Source organism: Fulvia fulva, chromosome 2, assembly GCF_020509005.1.
Source record: "Fulvia fulva chromosome 2, complete sequence".
NCBI lineage: Eukaryota > Fungi > Ascomycota > Dothideomycetes > Mycosphaerellales > Mycosphaerellaceae > Fulvia > Fulvia fulva.
In genome coordinates, this window is record NC_063013.1 from 3,512,094 (window position 1) to 3,531,487 (window position 19,394).

Below are 19,394 nucleotides of genomic sequence, written 5' to 3' on the forward strand. Positions count from 1 at the left end.
TCGACAGCCACAATGCACCTTTCGACAGTCCACCGTAGCAGGTACTACAGTGCCACGCTCGATCGACGTGATCCAAGCGAGCCAGCTGGCAACAGCCACATGACGGGTGTTGAAGTCACGCTCGTCATTATCTCCGTCATTGCAGTCGTGCTTTTTGGAGGCTGGATCTTCATGAAACGCCGACAGAGATGCAGAGGAAAGCATACTGGTGAGGGCTCGCACTTCACCCAGAGGTGGCGAGACATCGAATCCTCTCCCTCCACGGATGCAAGCATGCCGAGTGCCCACACAGGCTGTCAGAACGCAGGGTGGGACGCACCTGCAGTGCCTCGGCCAGCAGAAGCATATTCTCCAGTCGAGTCGCCTTACGGTCAGCCTGGCTATTGGTATGATAGCAGGACTGACAGAATCCATCCTGCATTATCCAATGCTGGGTTTGAGGCAGTCGCAACAACTTTTCGGAATTGATTATCGCAGAGACCTTGGAGGTATCAGAGCAGATGTATGTGCCCGCATCTAGTGGCCAGTTAGTTCAGTAGTAGAATGTCATAATCGAGCACATTTGAGAGATCAAATTGATCTTCCCTTTTCATTTTCCTGTGTCAATATTACCCAGCATAGCTGTACTGTAGCCATGAACTTGCATCCACTCTGCCAGCCAATGCGAAGATCCAAGCAGTACGACTGAAGCATAAGCAAGCTGCATGCCACGCATTGGTTAAGATTCAGTTCCGACAAGGCCGTAGAGCCGCCGTGTGCCAGATCATGCGTCGCGAATGTGCAGCCGTGAAGGAGGGGAGCCAGCCATCACTGTAGGCTCACCATGCGCGGGGCACCAGCTAAGCAGCACGCCACATTAGAAAGATGCGTGCAGATGTCGTAAGGAAGCCGTAGGCATTTGATAAGGCATTGCTTCTGAGAGTGTGTGTGACAGCTGTGCTATGGTATGGCGGAGGTTAAGAAGGGCTGTATTTGCTGATGTGTGAAGTGAATCACTGTTTAGCCGATCGCGGCGGAGGCACCCGACGATAACTGACCGGCTTGTGACGTTGCGGCCGTTCACGCTGCTTGCATATGACATTACCTCTCTTGCTTCTACTTGCATACGGCAAACGCTATAACGACCAGACTACTACGACACTTGCCAAAGCGTGTTCTGCTACAACAACAACAACTCCAACGATACACCTCTTCCTACTTTCTGACCACCAAACCAGTCACACTTTCGGCGAAGCGGGCCTCGGATGATATCACGCATGCCAGTGTGCTTGGCTAGGGTGACTGGTCAAGGATTGTAGAATCTTTGCACACGATCAGACTGCTGGCAGTCGAACGTCTTTCCCGCCAGAACGGCACATACAGTCTACTCGCGAGGCAAGGACAATCCTAGCCGCAGACATGCCGACACAAAGACCGTTTCTGGGCAACTTCCTTGCGGCGTTCCGGGTACATTCACAGCCACTCTCCAAGTCCACACCCTCCATATCCACATCCGCCGCAGCAGCATCGTCCGCGACGATATGGACGGCGACGCCACAGCAGCCTCAAAAGGCATCTTCTCCAGGTCCTGAGACGACCGCGACAAGTCCGAAGCCTATAAACGTGAAGAGCAACCCGTATGCACAGACAGCGACAGCAGCACAAGAGCGACAGCTTGTATCCTCCCTTTCACCCTTACAACACAACGTCAGCCCTGCAACACATCTCCCTCGATCTCCGCCCTCACCCGGACCAGTATATGGACCGCAGAACAAGCCACAACCAAACTATCCCTCGGCGCAAGACGTTCGACGGTCTCGCAGAGGAAGCGACAGCAGCTCAGAAGGATTCCGAGAGGTACGAGGTGCTGGTGAAAAGTGGTTCATTGGTGGCCTGACTGCCAACGGGGACGAGAGGTACTACAAACTCAGTATGGTGAAAAGAGATAAGAGCCTGGATCGAATATCGACCGATCAGATGAGCCTATGAACGTTTTATGACTGCATGATTACTGCATGGCGTTTGGAGGAGCATAGACAATCGACTTGGGAGCGGGCATCGCTCGGAACAAGAACACCTTGGGGGAAAGAAACAAGGAACAGTGACTGAGAGGTGATTTTGGCTGAAGTGTACATTTTGCACAGAATCATGACGCAGGAAGCTACAAGCCTTTCTGCGCTTATGATAACTGCCGGACAGGCGAGCATAGCCCACGAATGGGATTGTGACGAACCAGGATTCGTTGCAGCTTTACTGTTTCTCCACAACGACCAACAACCTCAACGCCGGGGGAAAAGGCAGTAAGGTGAGTGGCGGTACATTTGCATGATCGCGAACGTGGCCATAGAGAGCAGGTCTCCCCTCGCGCACCTGGTCACACCAACACGTGCATGAATGGAAGCTGTGCCGAATCAGTGCCCATTGCCGCTCCGAAATGCATGAGTAACGACCAGGTGATGGCTATTGAACACTGATCATGAGACTCCGAACGAGGGTAGGTACCGCTTTCCTTGTCTACAAAATCATGCAACGCCGCTGTTCTCCTGGCGCTTCAACTCCCAGCTCCAGCACCCCCTTCCTCTTTCTGACAACACGCCTTGAAGGTCGCTTTCTGTCAGGAATCGATACCATTGCGCTGGTACCTAGCGAGGAGTTCTCTGGTCCTCGCCTATTCCCGTCCAGTAGAGTCTTGGGTTCTTGATCTCGATAACGCGGCCCCGAAATCATCAAACGATCTCTGAGACAAGGCTTAAGCCCACGAACGTGGCAGCCACACAAAGCCTCGGAAGAAGCAAGCGCGAATCCAGCACCTTCTACACCTTGTTGCGGTACGACGAACGAGCTTATCTCGCAACGAATGACAGTCTATTTACCGGATCCCGAGGCCACCCACCATCGCAACCACGAAAATGAGGCATCGCCTTCATCTCCTCTCATAAGCTCTTCGACGAAGCGAGAATCTGTGATACCATAGTCATTGCGGCCCACAGCGACCGCCACTTAGGCAACGCCACTCCCAGGCCACGTGCAGATCACGGTCCAAAGCCAGCATTTCTCAACCCACCAAGAACTACATTCGCTTGATGCATCCCAATAAGGCAGTCACGGCGCCTTCTGGAAAATCGCCCATATCCCCTGTGATCGACTCAGTGATCGACAACGCACCTATCCGCAACGTTATTAAAGGCTTACGTCTGGTGATGATTCGGCTCGCACATCTGGCCGATCTGACCGGAGTCCCGATCGGAAAGGGCACCGAAGTAGGGGAGGGCACAGCAAGCCGAGATATCGAATGGTGGAGGAAGGTTGTGTGGGGGCGTTGTGTGATCGACCCACCCACCGTCGCTCACGGCTGGGAAGGCAGACAAAGAGGAAGGTTGGCAGACAGCTTGCTGCCACTGAGTCTGTGAGAGCGCCACTGAGTGGCAGGTGTTACCATACTATAGGACTTCTTGTGTGATCGGCGTGTTTGGGCAGTTGGTATATAGGGGTGTGATTGCTCGAAGCAGCTGGAGATCTACAAGCGCAGCAGCAACTTCAGGTGCGGTCAGCAAGGTCAGCTTGAGAGAGGAACAGCAATGGCCACATCGCCACTCCTATCTCTCCCTCGAGAGCTCCGGGACATGATCACAGACAATATCATCACCGGCTCTCAACCATTCCGCATCCACAGCAACCCACAGCCCCACCTCGTCACTAGAACTCAGTCCGGCCTCGACAGCTCTTGCAAGCAATTCCAATCAGAGTACGCCAATTTGCTCCGTCGAGCAGCATTCACGCCCGGCAACAGGACTGTTGCTCCAGTCTATAACTTCGACTTTCGGGAGCTGACGGCTTTCGTCCAAGGTTTGAAGTCAAGAGAGATTGAGCGTGCGAACAGGAACAGAAACTTGATCGTCAACCTCTTCGTTCTTGATGTCAATGATCTGGATCTGGAAGGTCTGAAGCGATGGGTTAAAATCTGGGAGGTGACGGGGTGTGAAGTGTCGTATGTGGTGCAGTGGACTGCTTTCGATATGGGCCGGATGAAGGGGCTTGAGAGCGCTGTGGGGATGTATAGAGAGGGCAGGAAGATCCTAAAGGTATTGACTGGGAGAAGTGTCAAGTGCTGGAATTGGGAGGCGTATCAGGAAGAGTTAAGGGCTTGTCGGTAGCCTCACGGAGATCTGTATGCCACAGTATACCGACGAGTAGGGTTTATCATCTGTTGAACACCACAGCTCTTTTGAGCGCTCGTGTCCCATGCTGTGTAATGCGAAATACGCTTGAAGACGGTTCACCGAAGCCCATCTTCTTCAACACAAGATCGCGGGAGTCGAGCGAGAAATGTTGGCCCTTGAATTGAGGACGTATGTGGAGGGTTGTTGTTTACATCTGGTCTCTGATGAAAATCACCCTGAGTGTAGTTTCATCATGGCCCAACTTTCGATCGCCTTGCATTGCCTGACAGCCACACGATGCTGTAGGGGCATTGATGTTCAGTAACTCACTTTCTGCTGACTGAGCACCTTCGAGAGGCCGCTTCCACCCTCGAGTTTCATCTGTTCTTGGAGCTCGAAACACTTTCCACGCATTCTATTTCCTCCTTCTGCTAAACATGTCTATACCAGCATTGAGAGCTCCATACGTATGCACACGATGTATCGCTCGCCGCACACGTCGTTCGTATAGCACAGAAACACCCACGCGAAATCCTCCGCCGCCACCGTCTTCTGGCGCATCGAAGCTCACCAACCGCCGGCTCATATCATTGCGAGGAAACGAAGCTCCCAAGTTCCTGCAAGGCTTAATAACGAATAATGTTCGTCCGGAGTCGACGAGTGGCTTCTACGCCGCCTTCTTGACCGCGCCAGGGAAAGTGCTGCATGATACATTCATATATCCTACAGCGGGCTCGAGATGGCAGAAAGACCAAGGTGGAGAAGCAGATGAGCCAGGACTCCTTGTGGAGATCGATGCAGAGCAGGCAGATGTGCTGATGAAGCACCTGAAGAGACACAAATTGCGGAGCAAGTTCAAGCTAAGGTTGCTTGATGAAGGCGAACTGAATGTGTGGAGCCTGTGGAAAGAAGGTGAGAGGTGGACATCGCATAGCCAGCCTCAGAATAGCAATCGTGATGATGGCCATGTCAGTCTGACAGACTGTCGCGCGCCGGGCATGGGTCAGAGGCTCATCTTGCCAGACAATACAGGCAACGCGCTGGAAGAGGTGGAAGAAGCACCACTTTCCGCATACACGATCAGACGATACCTCAGGGGCGTAGCAGAAGGCCAGAAAGAGATGCCGAGAGATGACTGTCTGCCTATGAATTGTAACATCGATATCATGGGTGGCATTGACTTCAAGAAAGGGTGTTACCTAGGTCAGGAATTGACGATTCGGACACATCATACTGGAGTCGTGAGAAGGCGAATACTGCCGGTCGTTCTGCACGATCAAGGGAAAGAGGCTCCGGAGAAGCTGGAGTATGATCCCTCTCTGGGCATCAACGTGCCAGACTTCGTGGGTCAAGACCTCAGGAAAGATGACGAGCGAAAGCGCAGTACGGGCAAGTTCATCGCTGGAATCGGTAACATCGGCCTAGGTATGTGCAGACTGGAGCAGATGACAGATCTTACGATATCCGGCGAGCCAAGTCCATTCACGCCTGAGGATAAGTTCACGATGCAGAGCGCAAGCGGCAAGGATTTGGGCGTGAAGCCATTTGTACCGGACTGGGTCAGAGGCGGCATCCGGGGACCGAAGATACAGAAACGAGTTGAATGAATCAGAGCTTCGATTTGACAGGGCTGTCTTTCTGGCCAGCAGTCCAACCCTCGCCACCACCCAGCACCTGCGTTCCTCCGTCAAGATCAGCAGTCTGCCGCTCGCCGAGCCACTGAGGACGAGTCTTGAGCAAGCCGGCTTCGATGTCCCATGCACGACCGCCTTCAATGTAGATCGTGCCACCACTGACCTTCGAGTCTGCGAGAACTCCCACCACGATCCTGGCAACATCGTCAGGGCTGTTGGCTGGCAGCCCCGCTGCTGTCCATTGTTCCTCATTACCCTCGAACATGTGGGTCTTGGTAGCCCAAGGACAGATCGCGTTGGTACGGATCTTTGGCGATGCCTTGCTCAGAGGATCTTGCAACATCCTCATCAAACCGAGAACGCCATGTTTCGCTGGCACATATACCCACAGACCCGGGTCCTCTCGGAAGCCGCCAACACTCGACGTCAGTGTCAAGCTTCTGTCGCTTTGCTGGCTGCCTTGTCGGAGATAGACCGCTGCTATGCGAGCAAAGTAGATCGGCCCTTTCAAGTTGACATCGACGACACTTAAGCTCTTGCTGGGCTCCTCTTTGACACCCTCGAGAGAAAGCTTTGGGTCGAAGATATTGCCTTGCTCGACTATGCCTGCATTCGCCCAGGCGTGATCGATACGACCGAAAGAGTTGAAGGCTATGTCAAACAGAGCCAAGTTGTCTCTGTATGAGGTCACATCACAATGGACGAACTTCACAGTGGCTCCATAGGTAAGTTCTTGCTCGAGCGCTCTCCCAGCATCATCTAAGACATCGCCGAAGAAAACATGTGCTCCGGCTTCATGGAGCAGACGCACTGCTGCTGCCCCAATGCCGGCGGCACCCTACATGCGGTCAGCTTCAGCTGCATTCTGCAGTACGTGAGCTTGATCTACGTACTCCTGTGAGTACCACAACCTTGTCCCGCAGGGCAGAGTTGGTAGGTGGATGGAATTGGTAAGTCATGTCAACACCGATTGCCTTCACTCTTTGCCTCAAGAAATGTCTCTACATGTTCCTCAAGAGGACAACAACAACCTACACTCAATTATACAACAAAGGCAAGACGTGTCATCAGCTTTACACCATTCGTTCGAAGAAGTTCGGCATTTGAATCTTGCAGCAAGACCCCGCGACTGACTCCACCAGCTTATACACAGCACGGAACACGTCCCGCTGTACATTGTCTTCGCCCCCTTGCATGCTGCGATTGCTTGTTGCCGTACGGGATGCTCAGCTTGAGCTGAAGCGTGTCGATCGTTGGAAGTCTAGGCCTGAGAGTCTCATGACGATTGCACGACCTGAGCGTATACGCGCCTCAGGTCACACGGCATATCCCTTACTACAGCTTCCCCAGACGTCTCACTGCGGACCGCTGTCAAACCTCACGGCTGGCGATCAAGCACAGACGCGGGTCTCCACCTTGATACTCTTCAGGTGCAGACGTCGAACGGATGTACTCCGGAGCATGAACGCCGTGTCGTTTTGGCACAATGCACATTCTTGGGATAATGACCCTGGCATCGGATGGCGACATAGTCATATATCTGAAGCAATGCTGCGGCGTATGCTTCCTAGAGATCGACGACATGGCAACTCAGAACCTTTGCATGCGCAATCTGTGCTACGATCCAAAGGCCCTACACTCTCGCGTATTTGAAATGCGAGGAATGTGGCTGCTGCCGTTCATGCGATCTTCGCTGATTTATGCATTGCAGCGAGATAAGCGTGGGGGCCAGATCGGCACATTCTGTATGCTGCCGCCCATCGCGGACGCGGCACGTGGGTATAAGCAGGCCGAATTGAGTGGTTTGCATCGTTGTGTTGTGCAGTATGTCTGCCTTGCGCTTGTTGGTGTCTGTGCTAGCAGAATGGCGTCAGTCATAGATATGGCCAATATGCTCATCAGGCTGGGAGGGATACTGGTCAGGATAAGTACTGCTGTCATTCACTTCCGCACACGGCATTGCTTTATTACAAGCTACCTAGTGCCGAGGCTGTTCGAGAAATCCGTGCCACGCGACTCCACGTGCTCGGCTGCGCCTTGGCTCAATCACGAGTCAGAGCATTCCGATTGTGGCGCAGCTTGCGGTTGATATCTAAGCGACTTCTACCAGCCAAAATGCAACACGCACACACGACAACAACAACCACAACCACACAACAGATACCAATGGACCCGCGATAATGAGCATCAAACACTTCCAATCGCTCAGGAAGATCTGCATCATACTGCTCCCCAACAACAACACTTGACAGACACTCGGCATTTCACCTAATACCCAGCCCGGATCCTGCAGAGACCAAGCAGATACCCCGACGCTCCGCGGTTCCCACTGCTCTTAAGGTCGGCTTATCCGGCCCTTTTCGCATACCAGCGGTTCAACTTCCTCTGGAGGGACAATGGCGGCCAACGGATATGGGCAGCGGCAGGCCAGCGGCGGCGACTTGCAGTATCGCGCGACCTCGCAGTCTCCCCCACAGCAGGACAACAAGCCCAACAACCAGGCTGTGCATCAGCGCACATATCAGGGTAAGTGTGGAGCCATCTAGATGACTGCCTCGTGAGATAGAGTGCTCGTGCTGACCGTGCTCGTGCGACAGCATGCATACCATGTAGACAACGCAAAGTCAGATGCGACCTGGGCTCCGTCGACAATCCCCACGATCCGCCATGCACTCGCTGCCGTCGCGAGGCCAAGGAGTGCTACTTCTCGGCCACTCGCCGCAAGAAGAAGAATGACAGCGGCAACAACACTGGCTCTGACGCCGGGGAGGATGCCGCATACGATGCCCGCCATGCGAGAAAGCGGGTGCGAACATCAGCGCCGCCAGAGTCCGAGTATGGCACCGACGCAGTCGACGACCGACCACGCACACCAGGCGGATCCATCGCACGTTCTCAGCCTCTGCCTCGACCGCAGCCGCCCAGGCCGGTGCACTACGACGAAGAACAGGTGAAGAAGGCCGATGAGACAGCTGCGATGATCCAGCACGCGCCTCTACACGGCGGGCATGATGCTCTGAATCTGTTATACCGCGCTGCTGTCCACCCGCGCACCGCAAGCACCACCAGTAGTCACGGCCGTCCTTCGCTGAATGCGCAGACGAGTGCTGGCCTGCCGTCAGCCTTTAGTCCGATCATGAACAAGGTAGGCACTGGGAGCTTGAGCTATGCCAATGGCCCCATGGGCATGTTTCAAGGAGACTCATCAATCTGGAAGGTACAGACCGACGGACCCGACACCAAGAACGGAGTTACTGACAACATCAACTCCGACGGCCACAAGTCAGCTATCAGAGCATGGTCCCGCTTCAAGTTTGTCCGTGCAGGTTGGTTCACCTCAAAGGAAGGTATTGACTACATTGTCTACTTCTACAAGCACCTTGGGCCACTCACACCAGTGGTGCTGCCCGACTTTCGCCACGCTTCCACGCATCAGAGGCTGCTCGAAGAGGAACCAATGCTTGCCGTCACTATGTTGCTGATAGCATCGCGGCACATGGATCTCGAAGGTCCTGGCTCGAACAGCAGGCCTATGCACATTCACAACAAGCTTTGGACCTATCTCTCTGGCATGATCGATCGCGTTGTCTGGGGCCAAGAACAGTTCGGCGGAGGCTTCTGTGGTGCAGGCGCGCAGCCCTCGTGCGATGTACATCCCCTCACACGCAAGGGCCTGAGGACTCTTGGGTCAATCGAGTCTCTCATACTGCTTACCGAGTGGCATCCACGAGCTATGCACTTTCCGCCAGATGAGGACGACGACGATCTCATGATGCCTGATCAATCCTTTCCAACACCCGCTTTCGAGGCCGAAGATGTACCTAAGGGTATTGGCGGCCATCGCATGGATGCGTGGCTCGAGCCTTGCTGGCGCAGTGACCGCATGTGCTGGATGCTACTCGGAATGGCCATGAGTCTTGCCATGGAGATTGGCGTCTTTGACTCAACCGAGTCGCACCGCCATGCTCGATCAGCAGACGGTGGCCCCCTCTCTGTCGAAGACCTCGCCGCCTATGACAAGCGCCGCAACAATGTTCGAGACCTTCTGCTGATATATGTAACTCAGACCAGTGGCAGACTGGGCCTGACATCCATGCTACCCACCTACTACAGCAAGCCTGAGGATAGTGGCCTGTTCAAGAAGCAGGTCGGTCAGCAGGACAGTGTTCAGGACATCACGCTCCATTTCTGGCTTCGTATGGCAGCGCTCATGAGGGATGGCAACCAAAAAATCTTCGCTAACAGGAACTTCACCCGCGATCTGATTCGCAATGGCACGTACAAGACCGCGCTTGACGGACTTCAGAAACCTCTCACAGAATGGCTTGAAGAGTTTCAAGACTGCAACGCCATCCCGAAGCACATGAAGAGCATCCTGACGATTGAGTACGAGTACTGTCGCGTCTACCTGAACGCCCTTGGCTTACAAGCGGTTGCTGAGCGATGCGCGAATGACCAGCCTTCGCCCCCCACTATTCTGGACCCGCCGCTGGAGATGGCACGAACCGCCTTTGCTGCTAACGGCACGAAGCACGATGCCATTGCGCCTCATACACTCTCGAAGTGGCTCGGTGGCGATCGGCACTACCTGCAGACAGTCGGCGATGCTGCACGAAACCTGCTCAAGGTCGTCGTGGAAGATCTCTATCCTGATGGCTTCCTCAAGCATGCACCAGTCCGCACCTACTTCCGCATCATCAGCGTGGCCATCATGCTGCTCAAATCTTTTTCTATGGGAGCAACCGAAAGCGACATCTCCGATTCGCTGTCACTGATGGACCGCACAGTTGATGCGCTGAGGACGTGCATCGTGGACGATGTACATGTCGCCAGCCGCTTTGCAGACCTCCTCGCTACCCTGACCGAGAATCTGAAGCCACGTTTGGTGCGCATCGCTGCAGACGGCCGTTCGGGTAAGAACCGACGAGTCAGTCAGCATCCCTCGATGGACGGCATCCAAGATACGAGACCAACTTCCGCACCTCAGCAGGGCTTCCTGCACAGGAGCCAGAGTCAGCAAGAGGCACAGACCTCTGCGGGTGCCATGGCTACTCAACAGCAGTGGAACAACTACAGCAACCATCAAGACGTGCCACCATCAACTGTTATGCACGGCATTTCATACGAGCCATACGATCTGAATGGTCAGAACGGTTCATTCTCTGTTATGCCGCCGCCCCATTTCAGCACGAGCTCGCCCAGTAATGGCAATGTGCTCACTCCTGGCTACGATAGTGCCTTCCCTCACGATTTCAACAACAACCAGGATTGGTTTGCTTTGCCGCTGGATCCGATCATCGGCATGCAAGGCGCTGATGTTAATCAGACCATGTATGGTCCTGATATCGGTGGGCACGACATGCTTGAGCTTCTACTCAACGGGAGTGGCAATAATGGCAACGGCTACCAGTAGGGGGCCATCACTTCAACCGCCCACCACATACGTTCTGCGCCGGCTCCACCTCACTCGAGTCTGCTATGAGTCACAGCGACTGCCTTCTCTCCCAGCATACTTTCCTCACGACTGCGATGATACCACGACCACGACTCCAATCATGACCTTGAAACTTCGACACGGGGCAAGCATCTAGTCCCACTACACCCCTTACTATGCGTTCCGACTCGGCTCTTTGCGAACAGCAGAACAATGTGCATTTCGCCGTCTGTCTGCTGCCATTCGACTGCTTGCTCTGCTTTGAGATACCCATAAGTTGACAACTTGTCTGTTTGCCTGCTGTACCTTCAATAGCCTCTGATAGCTTCTTCCAATGATTGCACATAGTAGCGTCTGTAGAACTCCTTCCTCCCTCATTTCCCTTCCTGGACGCTATACGTCGCAGCCAACCTCTCCATTAAATGATCTCTCGCCGTGACGACTTTGCCCTCCTTGATGCTACCTCCTTGCTGTGCGGCATGCTCCCGCACAACGTCACTCGGCACGGCCTCCAGTACTGCGTCGTCTAAGGGATGACAAAAGTATGCAATACTGTACCTATCCCCTCCCTTCTCCCCGACACTAGTGTCAGTATCAGTAGTTGGGAAGACTACCCGATGCTTCGTCGATTTCAACAGCCCACCAGTCCAATCCTGCATCAGATCTCCGATATTGACTAGAATCGGCAGATTCCCATCGCCCAGAGGATCAACCGGTACAGGTGCCCAATCACCCTTTGGCGTCAGAATCTCCAAGCCGGGTTGGCCAGGGAGTTGGAAGAGACATGTCAGGGAATCTGGCATACGTCAGCACAGCATTGAACGTGCCGGTCTTGGAGGAGGGGCGACATACTATAATCACTATGCGCCCCAGCCCGAATATCGACATCATCATGCAGAGCAGCGTTAAGGGCTGGATGATAAAGGAGACGAAAAATACTGCCGTGAGATTTCCCGGTTGCGACAAAATCGTGGCGAGACGTGAACCAACCTTGATCGATGTGCAGGGCTGTGGCGAAGTGGGCGAGGAGCCGTTGGCAGAGAGTATGGCAGGCGAATTGGAAGGTTTTGATGGCTTGGATGTTGTCTTGGATTAAAGGTGGAAAGGGTTGTTCGTAAGCGCCATTGCTGTCTGGGAGGCTCATGTTGAAGGCTCTGATTGATTAGCATCGCCTATATACAAGGTAATCCTGAACACGTCCGGATGGCTTGCCTCAACTTACTCCTTCACATCAGGCCGCTGTTGCATAGCAGGATTCAATTTCTCAACGCCTTGACTAAGCCAGCCATGGTTCTTGTCGGCTTTGTTAGACGATATGGAAACGCTCTGTTTGGTATCTGTTGGTAGTGCGAAGAAGTCTTCCGAGATGGCGAAGAGCTTTGCTATCAAGTCTTTCGAAATGCCAGCGGAGTTGTTGGCCACGAAGACGAAGCCGAAGTTGCAGGCGGCGTCAAGGAGTTGTTGTGGTGCGTTGGTGTTTGCATCGCTGATGTCGATGACGGGGATGCTGATTGCTTCGTCTCTAATGATCGATCCCATGTTGGATTTTTGTTTTGTCCAGGATCTTTCGTTCGCCAGCTGAAGTCGAGATAATTGCTGCTGATGTAAGCGCAGCTCGCCTATGGATCTATCTATCTCGTTGCAGGATTCAAGATCAGGAGAGGTCGTTCGTATGTCTTGTGCAGTAAATGTACACAGTAATGCTCTACATAGCGCGTCCCTCGCGCGTGGCTTCCCTACTACGCTATGCTAAACTCCACACATTCCCAACCGCCAGCGAGAAGGTGGTATCCATCTCTAGATAGCGAGCCGCATGTGGCTGCTGCCCATGCAGATAGGTCGTCACACAGCTTTTATTGTACAGAGAGAAGAGTACTCGTCTCGGACTGCGAGATCGAGATTAGAACGGTGGGATGGCGGGCACGATCTTGTCTTGCTGCTCCATGAGCTCTTCGCCGGATGCTTCGATGGACACTGCAAGGCCGAGCTTTGCGGAGTTCTGTGAGGAAGTCAGCAGTCGTCACGATGCGCTGAATGCCGCTGGAATGTACCTTTGCGTGGTCAATCTCGCCAGCGAAAGTGACGCGAACCGGTGGTGCAATGACCTTCTCGAGCAGACATCCGAGCTTACCTTGGCTGTCGACCTGTGCCCTGAAGATGGATCGCGAGAACTCGTACTTAGCACCCAATGTCGCGACACCCTCTTTCCGTGCACCGCCCATCATGGCGTCGGCGCCAGAAAGGCCGGCGAACTGCAAGTTGACGTCCACACCAGTCTCCACCTTGTCCATGAGCCTCTTCCAGTAGCTCAATTGCAGACCACCTTGTGTCAAGAACTGTGCGCTTGCGATCCAATCATCACCCTTGTATTTTCCTGCGTAGCTGAGCGCCGCCTCTGGACCTTGACCACCGCCAGGTCTCTGCAGTACTCCCTCGAGTCCAAGTGCTAGTCGTGGAGTGACGCTCTGCAGGTAAGATGCGATGAACATGCCAGTCAATCCACCTGCCAATACACTTGGGTTGATGCTCTTGATCGATGCGGTGAAGTCGTCGCCGGTGTAGTCCTGCTCTAGCGATACTTGCGCACCGCCCGGGCTCATGCCGGATGAAGGCTGAATCTGTACGGAAGACTTGAAGATCAATCGGTTCGTGAGGCGCTGGTTGAATCGAGCGGAGAAAGAAGCGTCGGAGTCTAGTTGTGCCTGGCAGAGTGTCTAACGTGATTGTGATTAGTTCCCATGTCACTGGCGCATCTTGATGGAATGCCGCAGGCTGTACATACGTTGTTGGTGCCATAGAGAGCCAAGAATGTGTAGGGCGAAAGCATCTGTGAGCCGCTTGCAAAGGCATGGCTTATCTGGAAGAGCGGCATGATGGAGAAGCTTTTGTTGAGCTCTGCGCGCAGACCTGAGAAGGTCTGGTTGGTGAGGAAGACATCGCGCTGCACCTCTTTCGCGATTCCATCCACCGTGCCAGGATGACTGAGCCCCAGCGCTTCTCTTCGCTCTTGGATGGATCGATATGTGTCGAGGAGTGTGTCTAGGAAGCCATTCGTCCTGAGAGGTGGGAGGGCGACCTCTTTCGTTTCCACCTCGATGCCCACTGGGACTGGCACTGAAGGCTTTTCTAAAGGAGGCGCCGCGGCCATGCTGTGAGCGCTGAATGGAAATCGAAGGGGATCTTGGTCAATACGGTAGCGCAGCCCCGGCGGAAGGGGTTGAGATGGCGAGTGGTAGGGCGGTGATGTGGATGTTGGGTGCTGCAATGGTCGTGTGTACCTCTCTCCGGTCGACTTGCAGCTCAAAAAGTGATGCCCTAGAGGCTAGATCGGGTTAGAAGCACGGACTCTCGCGCTGACGTTTGGTCAAAGCAGCAGCAGGTGGTGACAAAGAGAGCTCACGCCGACGATACATGTACACTGACACTCGATGGCAAGTTAATGCTCTTCCCCGCAACCACATACACACCTACATTCCGCCGCTCTGCATACCATATTCGCGTTAAGCAAAACACCCCGCCGAGTCCAGCTCTTCGACTTTCCAGGCGCTGCTCCGATTGACGTTCCACCGCAACACCAGAAGCTCCTCTATCAAGCTCGCCAAGCGCTTGCCAACTTGGTGACAACTTGCTTTTGATCACCGATAACATCCGTCGGGCACTTTTTGTTGGCGGGTTGTATCTTCATTGTCACACGAACTTCAGCTGCCCTCATACAGTTCGCATCGTGGTGGAATCTCTTTCAAGCAAACACACCCACCCTTGCACTTTCCGATCAGGAAGCTTCCAGTATCTCGGCCTCGACGGGCAGGCGCGGCCGAGAGGCGCTGCTACCATCTGCTCACTTCACTGCTATGCGAATCTCAGGCACTACAGACTAGGATCATCATGGACACACTACTGTAAGTGTTGCTGCGCCCCTCGAGGTGGCAAGAAAATTCGACGCCTACCACAGAGCTCGACCGTATCGCGATACACCAGTGAGCTATATATTGACTGTTCTTCTACAGAACTGCCGACGTGGCGGCCAAGTCGACAGCCTTTCGACGACGATCGAGCACCTATGTCGACGCCATCCATGACTTGCCGGAGAAGGAGTCTATGGCGCCCGCTCAGCTCTACTCAACAGAATCGGGTCGACTATTCCACTCCGGACGAATCGTCATTGCTACTGTCGGACTCCCCGCAAGAGGCAAGACGCACATCAGTGTAGCTCTTGCTCGCTATCTTCGATGGCTCGGTGTCAAGACCCACATCTTCCACCTTGGCGACTACCGGCGGGCCTTTGTTGGAGCAAAGGGTGAAGTGCCGGATGACTACTTTCATGTCAACGCCAGCACTTCGTCTGTCCTCCTTCGGAACAAGATCCTCAAGAAGTGCAGGGAGGACATATTTCATTTCCTCAACCACGAAAAGGGCCAGATCGCCATCTACGATGCTGTCAATCCGCTAGCCAATGGACGACGTGCTCTTGCCAAGGAGTTCGAGAAGCACAATGTTCAGACCATGTTCATCGAGAGCACATGTACGGATGAGCGTATCATTGAGGACAACGTGCGGTCTGTCAAGATCAGCTCACCCGATTACATTGGCTGGAAAGCCGAGGATGCCGTCCAAGATTACCTCAAGCGGATCAACGCACGGATACCGCACTTTGAGAGTCTCGAGGAATCTGATCTCCACTATGTGAAGATGATCAATGCAGGTGAGCGTGTGGTTGTGAATAACTGCGCATTCGGCTACTTGTCTCAGCGAATCGTGTTCTACTTGCTCAACCTGCATATCAAGAGCCGGCAGACCTACTTCTGCCGCGCAGGCACCACCAGAGATGAAGAGAATTACAAAGGAGACGCCAGCTTAAGTGCCGAAGGACAGGACTATGCTCGCAAGATGACAGAGGCATTAATTGCACATCGCGAGACTGAGCGCCTCAGCCTCATTGAGCAAGGCGCCCCTGAATCCACTGCACTCAAGCCACTGACTGTCTGGACATCGACCCGAAAGCGTACTGTGGAGACTGCCACGTTCTTGGAACAAAAGGGTTACAGGGTTCGACAGCGGAGCCAAATGAGTCAGATCAACCCTGGTGTATGCGAGAAGCTGAGCGAACGAAGGATACGTGAACTGTTCCCAGAGGAAGTGTCGAAGCACGAGCAAGACCCATACCACCATCGCTATCCTAGAGCTGAGGTCAGTCTACACATTCCGATCGACATCTGATTGCTTACATCGAATATAGTCCTACCACGATCTTGCTGTCCGTCTCGAGCCTTGCATCCTGGAGCTTGAGCGCGAGCAGAACGATTTACTGATCATTGCGCACGAATCTGTACTGCGCGTATTGTACGGATATCTGATGGCGTGCTCGGCGCACGACATCCCTAGTCTGGAGTTTCCGCGTGACGAGATCATCGAGATCATCCCAGCATCATACAACAACAGTGCGAAACGCATCCACATACCCGACTTGCCATCCAAGCTCGTACCTGGCAGTCCCGAGGACATCAGGATCCCCGTACCACCATCCGGCACTATCAGTCCGCTGAGTGGCATGGGTACTCCAGCAGAAGGCGGGCGAACACCAGAATCATCCGGCAATGAGGCTGGGCTGCTACCGTTGCGGCGAGGAAATATCAGTCCGAGGTAGAGACATCGCACTCCAAGCGATTGAAACCTTTAGCTAACATCATGACCAGGTCTTAGGGAAGCCTCGATATCGGATACCTCACCACGACGATCGACAGTCTACCACGCACCATGAGTGCAGTAGACGTGCGCCGTGCTAGAGACCTTGGAGCCGTCCCAGCACGTAATTCTCAAAGCGCGGTAGATGTGCGACGACTCATGGATATATAAACAAGGAGCGAGGTGTTGGAGGATTGTTGGTGGCTGCGCTTAGCTCCTATCACAAGGTCAGCGATGCCTTTTGGCATGCAGCGTTACTGCTGCCTATGGTAGTACTAGCTCGAACATGAGGACAGTGCCGTGTAACATCGCGTCGCAAATACAACATGGCCACATGTACTGTCGCAAGCTGTCTAACGTTTGTGTTGAAGCACATGATCATGAGCCTGCTGGTGTGTCTGTCTAAATCAGGCGGGCAAAGATCATCATAGTGTTTACCGAACGACTTCAACAAACTGGAGCACAGAATCTCAATCTTCAAGAGCATCATCTCATTCCATCTATCAATCATCCCTCCCTTTCTATGCCATGCCCGCTTCCACTCCCCCTATCTATGAGCGGAGCTCGACTGTAGTATACACGTTCCTCAATGCCATGGGTATCATATACTCGCTTTTTGCTGCAGCGCGCGTTCAGATTCGATCATTCACGTTCATCCCTCTACCCTCTACCACTCGCGACCCTTTTCCTCTTCCTAGTCGTTCCCGTCACCGAGGGGACTATTCAACGTGTAGTCGAGAATATCACTCAGTGACAACAGGCCCTTGAGCTGGTTCTGCTCGTCGATGATGACGAGTCTGTGCACGCGCGATTTGCGGATGGTGTCGAAGATTGTGTCGAGGCGGTCGTTGAGGGTGCAGGTGTAGATGCCGGGGAAGTCCTGTGGGGAATGGTTAGAAGGTGAAGCTGGCAGGTAGGTGGGTGGAGTTTGTACTTACATCGGATCTCTTGTCTAGCGCTTTCCCTACTGTCAGGTTCAAGTTGTTTTCGTAGTCGCCGCCCTTGATAAGGGAGATGACATCGACGGACTCAAAGACATTGAGTACAGTCCCGTCCTTGGGGTCCAGGATTGGGACGCTCGATATGCTCTTCTTAACCAGCATGTGGATGCAGTCCATCACGGGCGTGTCCATCGTCGCTGTTGCCAGGTTCGTGTACGTGCCGACCTTGATATCTCGCAGCGGTTTCCGTAGGTTCTGCGTCTCCTTCACGTTGACCGAGATGAACTTCAAGATGCGGTATTGTGTTATCACGCTGACGACCATTTCCCTCTGCGTTTCGTCATCTGTGTCGATGAGCGGTATCCTCCTCGCCCGCGACTCGAGCATTCGCCGACATGCATCGTATAGAGGTTGAAGTGGGTGTATTGACACGGTCTCGATGGGTGTCACGCCGATGGCTCGCTCGATCTCTCGTAGTCCATTCAATCGGAATTGATCGATTTGCTGCAATGAGTCCGGGTTCTGCCAGTAGTATTGCACCACGTTGATGTAGTCGGATGTGGTTAACAGTCCGGCGAAGGTCGATGTCTTCGAGTCCCACAGCGGCGCAGAGACGATGGCGCATTGGGTGAGGATGTTCAGGCTCTTCTTGACGAGGAGCGAGGTGTCGAAGACGATGAGTCTGTAGCTGAGCGGCAGCACATCGTAGCTCGTTCGGACTTTGAGGAAGGCTCTTATCGCGCGCTGATATAGAGAAGATGGTGGGTCAGTGAGGGTGTCATGGGAGGGACGATATAAGACTACTGTCGCATGTCTCTAGATATGGCACAGGACATTCACTCACTCACCAATCCATTGATCTGCTCCCTGTCCAGCGGAGTCATCGGTCTGTCGACGCTGTCCCTCGCGACAGCATCCGCACCGGTACCCGCAGCAGTACCCCAGCTACTCTGCGCACGCGACGCCTGCGGTCTCAACAGATCGCTCGGAGCGACAAACGGCAGGGCAGCAGGGACAGTGACTGGCAGCGGCGCGACGGACGGTGCAGCAGTGCTCAGCGGAGGTGTAGTGCCAGTGATAGGGGATGTCGTGAACACTTTCGCCTGCACTCCCGTATGTTCCAGAGTCTGGTGGGAGGGAGCCTTCTGTGCATCATGCTTCCCAGCGGTACTGCCGTGCTCGTGATCCTGCAGGGCGGAACTGGAATTCAGACCATGATCCCGGCTGCTGCTGGCAGTGCGCCGGCGCCCACTGTTTTGATTCGTTCGCGCCTCATCCTCCATCATCTTGCGCCAGCGTGCACTGTGCAGGCATTGGACTCGCAGTTGTTTGCACTGTTTGCACAGTTGTACGCGCGGTGAGCGTCTTGTTTGCTCGGTTCCGCGTGAAGTCTGCAGATGCAAGTCGCGATCCACAGAAATCGCCATCTCTCACAATCTGTTTCGCTGTCGCAGAACCCTTGCACGCACACTCGTCATGGCGCGGGGTGCCATGTGGAGATGTGAGAGCCCGCCAATATGGAGTGAAGGAAGGCAAATGAAGCTTTCTGTACACACGCTGCACC

At 53.9% G+C, this 19,394-nt stretch overlaps 9 protein-coding genes across 9 annotated transcripts; 5 read left to right on the forward strand and 4 right to left on the reverse strand.

Annotated features, from left to right (window-relative positions):
* Positions 1–1,398: 1,398 nt before the first annotated feature.
* Positions 1,399–1,968, forward strand: CLAFUR5_03078 (uncharacterized protein; the record flags this gene model as incomplete). The annotated part of the gene is made up of 1 exon (XM_047902226.1): positions 1,399–1,968. The coding sequence occupies one exon, from the start codon at positions 1,399–1,401 to the stop codon at positions 1,966–1,968; it is 570 nt and encodes a 189-aa protein (XP_047757544.1).
* A 1,589-nt stretch (positions 1,969–3,557) lies between these two features.
* Positions 3,558–4,133, forward strand: CLAFUR5_03079 (uncharacterized protein; the record flags this gene model as incomplete). Its single annotated transcript, XM_047902227.1, has 1 exon — positions 3,558–4,133. One exon carries the CDS (start codon positions 3,558–3,560, stop codon positions 4,131–4,133), a length of 576 nt encoding a protein of 191 aa, XP_047757545.1.
* Positions 4,134–4,576: 443 nt separating this feature from the next.
* On the forward strand, positions 4,577–5,746 carry CLAFUR5_03080 (Putative transferase caf17, mitochondrial; the record flags this gene model as incomplete). The annotated part of the gene is made up of 1 exon (XM_047902228.1): positions 4,577–5,746. The coding sequence occupies one exon, from the start codon at positions 4,577–4,579 to the stop codon at positions 5,744–5,746; it is 1,170 nt and encodes a 389-aa protein (XP_047758708.1).
* A 1-nt stretch (position 5,747) lies between these two features.
* CLAFUR5_03081 (Short-chain dehydrogenase/reductase ascJ) lies at positions 5,748–6,732 on the reverse strand (the record flags this gene model as incomplete). Its single annotated transcript, XM_047902229.1, has 2 exons — positions 5,748–6,611; positions 6,667–6,732. The coding sequence occupies 2 exons, from the start codon at positions 6,730–6,732 to the stop codon at positions 5,748–5,750; spliced, it is 930 nt and encodes a 309-aa protein (XP_047758707.1).
* Positions 6,733–8,169: 1,437 nt separating this feature from the next.
* Positions 8,170–11,186, forward strand: CLAFUR5_03082 (Transcriptional activator ARO80; the record flags this gene model as incomplete). Its single annotated transcript, XM_047902230.1, has 2 exons — positions 8,170–8,299; positions 8,371–11,186. 2 exons carry the CDS (start codon positions 8,170–8,172, stop codon positions 11,184–11,186), a joined length of 2,946 nt encoding a protein of 981 aa, XP_047758706.1.
* Positions 11,187–11,581: 395 nt separating this feature from the next.
* On the reverse strand, positions 11,582–12,746 carry CLAFUR5_03083 (UPF0676 protein; the record flags this gene model as incomplete). The annotated part of the gene is made up of 3 exons (XM_047902231.1): positions 11,582–12,003; positions 12,060–12,361; positions 12,430–12,746. 3 exons carry the CDS (start codon positions 12,744–12,746, stop codon positions 11,582–11,584), a joined length of 1,041 nt encoding a protein of 346 aa, XP_047758705.1.
* A 361-nt stretch (positions 12,747–13,107) lies between these two features.
* CLAFUR5_03084 (Mitochondrial import receptor subunit tom40) lies at positions 13,108–14,355 on the reverse strand (the record flags this gene model as incomplete). Its single annotated transcript, XM_047902232.1, has 3 exons — positions 13,108–13,206; positions 13,259–13,921; positions 13,990–14,355. 3 exons carry the CDS (start codon positions 14,353–14,355, stop codon positions 13,108–13,110), a joined length of 1,128 nt encoding a protein of 375 aa, XP_047758704.1.
* A 737-nt stretch (positions 14,356–15,092) lies between these two features.
* Positions 15,093–16,907, forward strand: CLAFUR5_03085 (Putative 6-phosphofructo-2-kinase/fructose-2,6-bisphosphatase; the record flags this gene model as incomplete). Its single annotated transcript, XM_047902233.1, has 4 exons — positions 15,093–15,106; positions 15,215–16,394; positions 16,444–16,847; positions 16,901–16,907. The coding sequence occupies 4 exons, from the start codon at positions 15,093–15,095 to the stop codon at positions 16,905–16,907; spliced, it is 1,605 nt and encodes a 534-aa protein (XP_047758703.1).
* A 676-nt stretch (positions 16,908–17,583) lies between these two features.
* On the reverse strand, positions 17,584–19,116 carry CLAFUR5_03086 (5'-AMP-activated protein kinase subunit gamma; the record flags this gene model as incomplete). Its single annotated transcript, XM_047902234.1, has 3 exons — positions 17,584–17,769; positions 17,828–18,574; positions 18,679–19,116. The coding sequence occupies 3 exons, from the start codon at positions 19,114–19,116 to the stop codon at positions 17,584–17,586; spliced, it is 1,371 nt and encodes a 456-aa protein (XP_047758702.1).
* Positions 19,117–19,394: the final 278 nt, after the last annotated feature.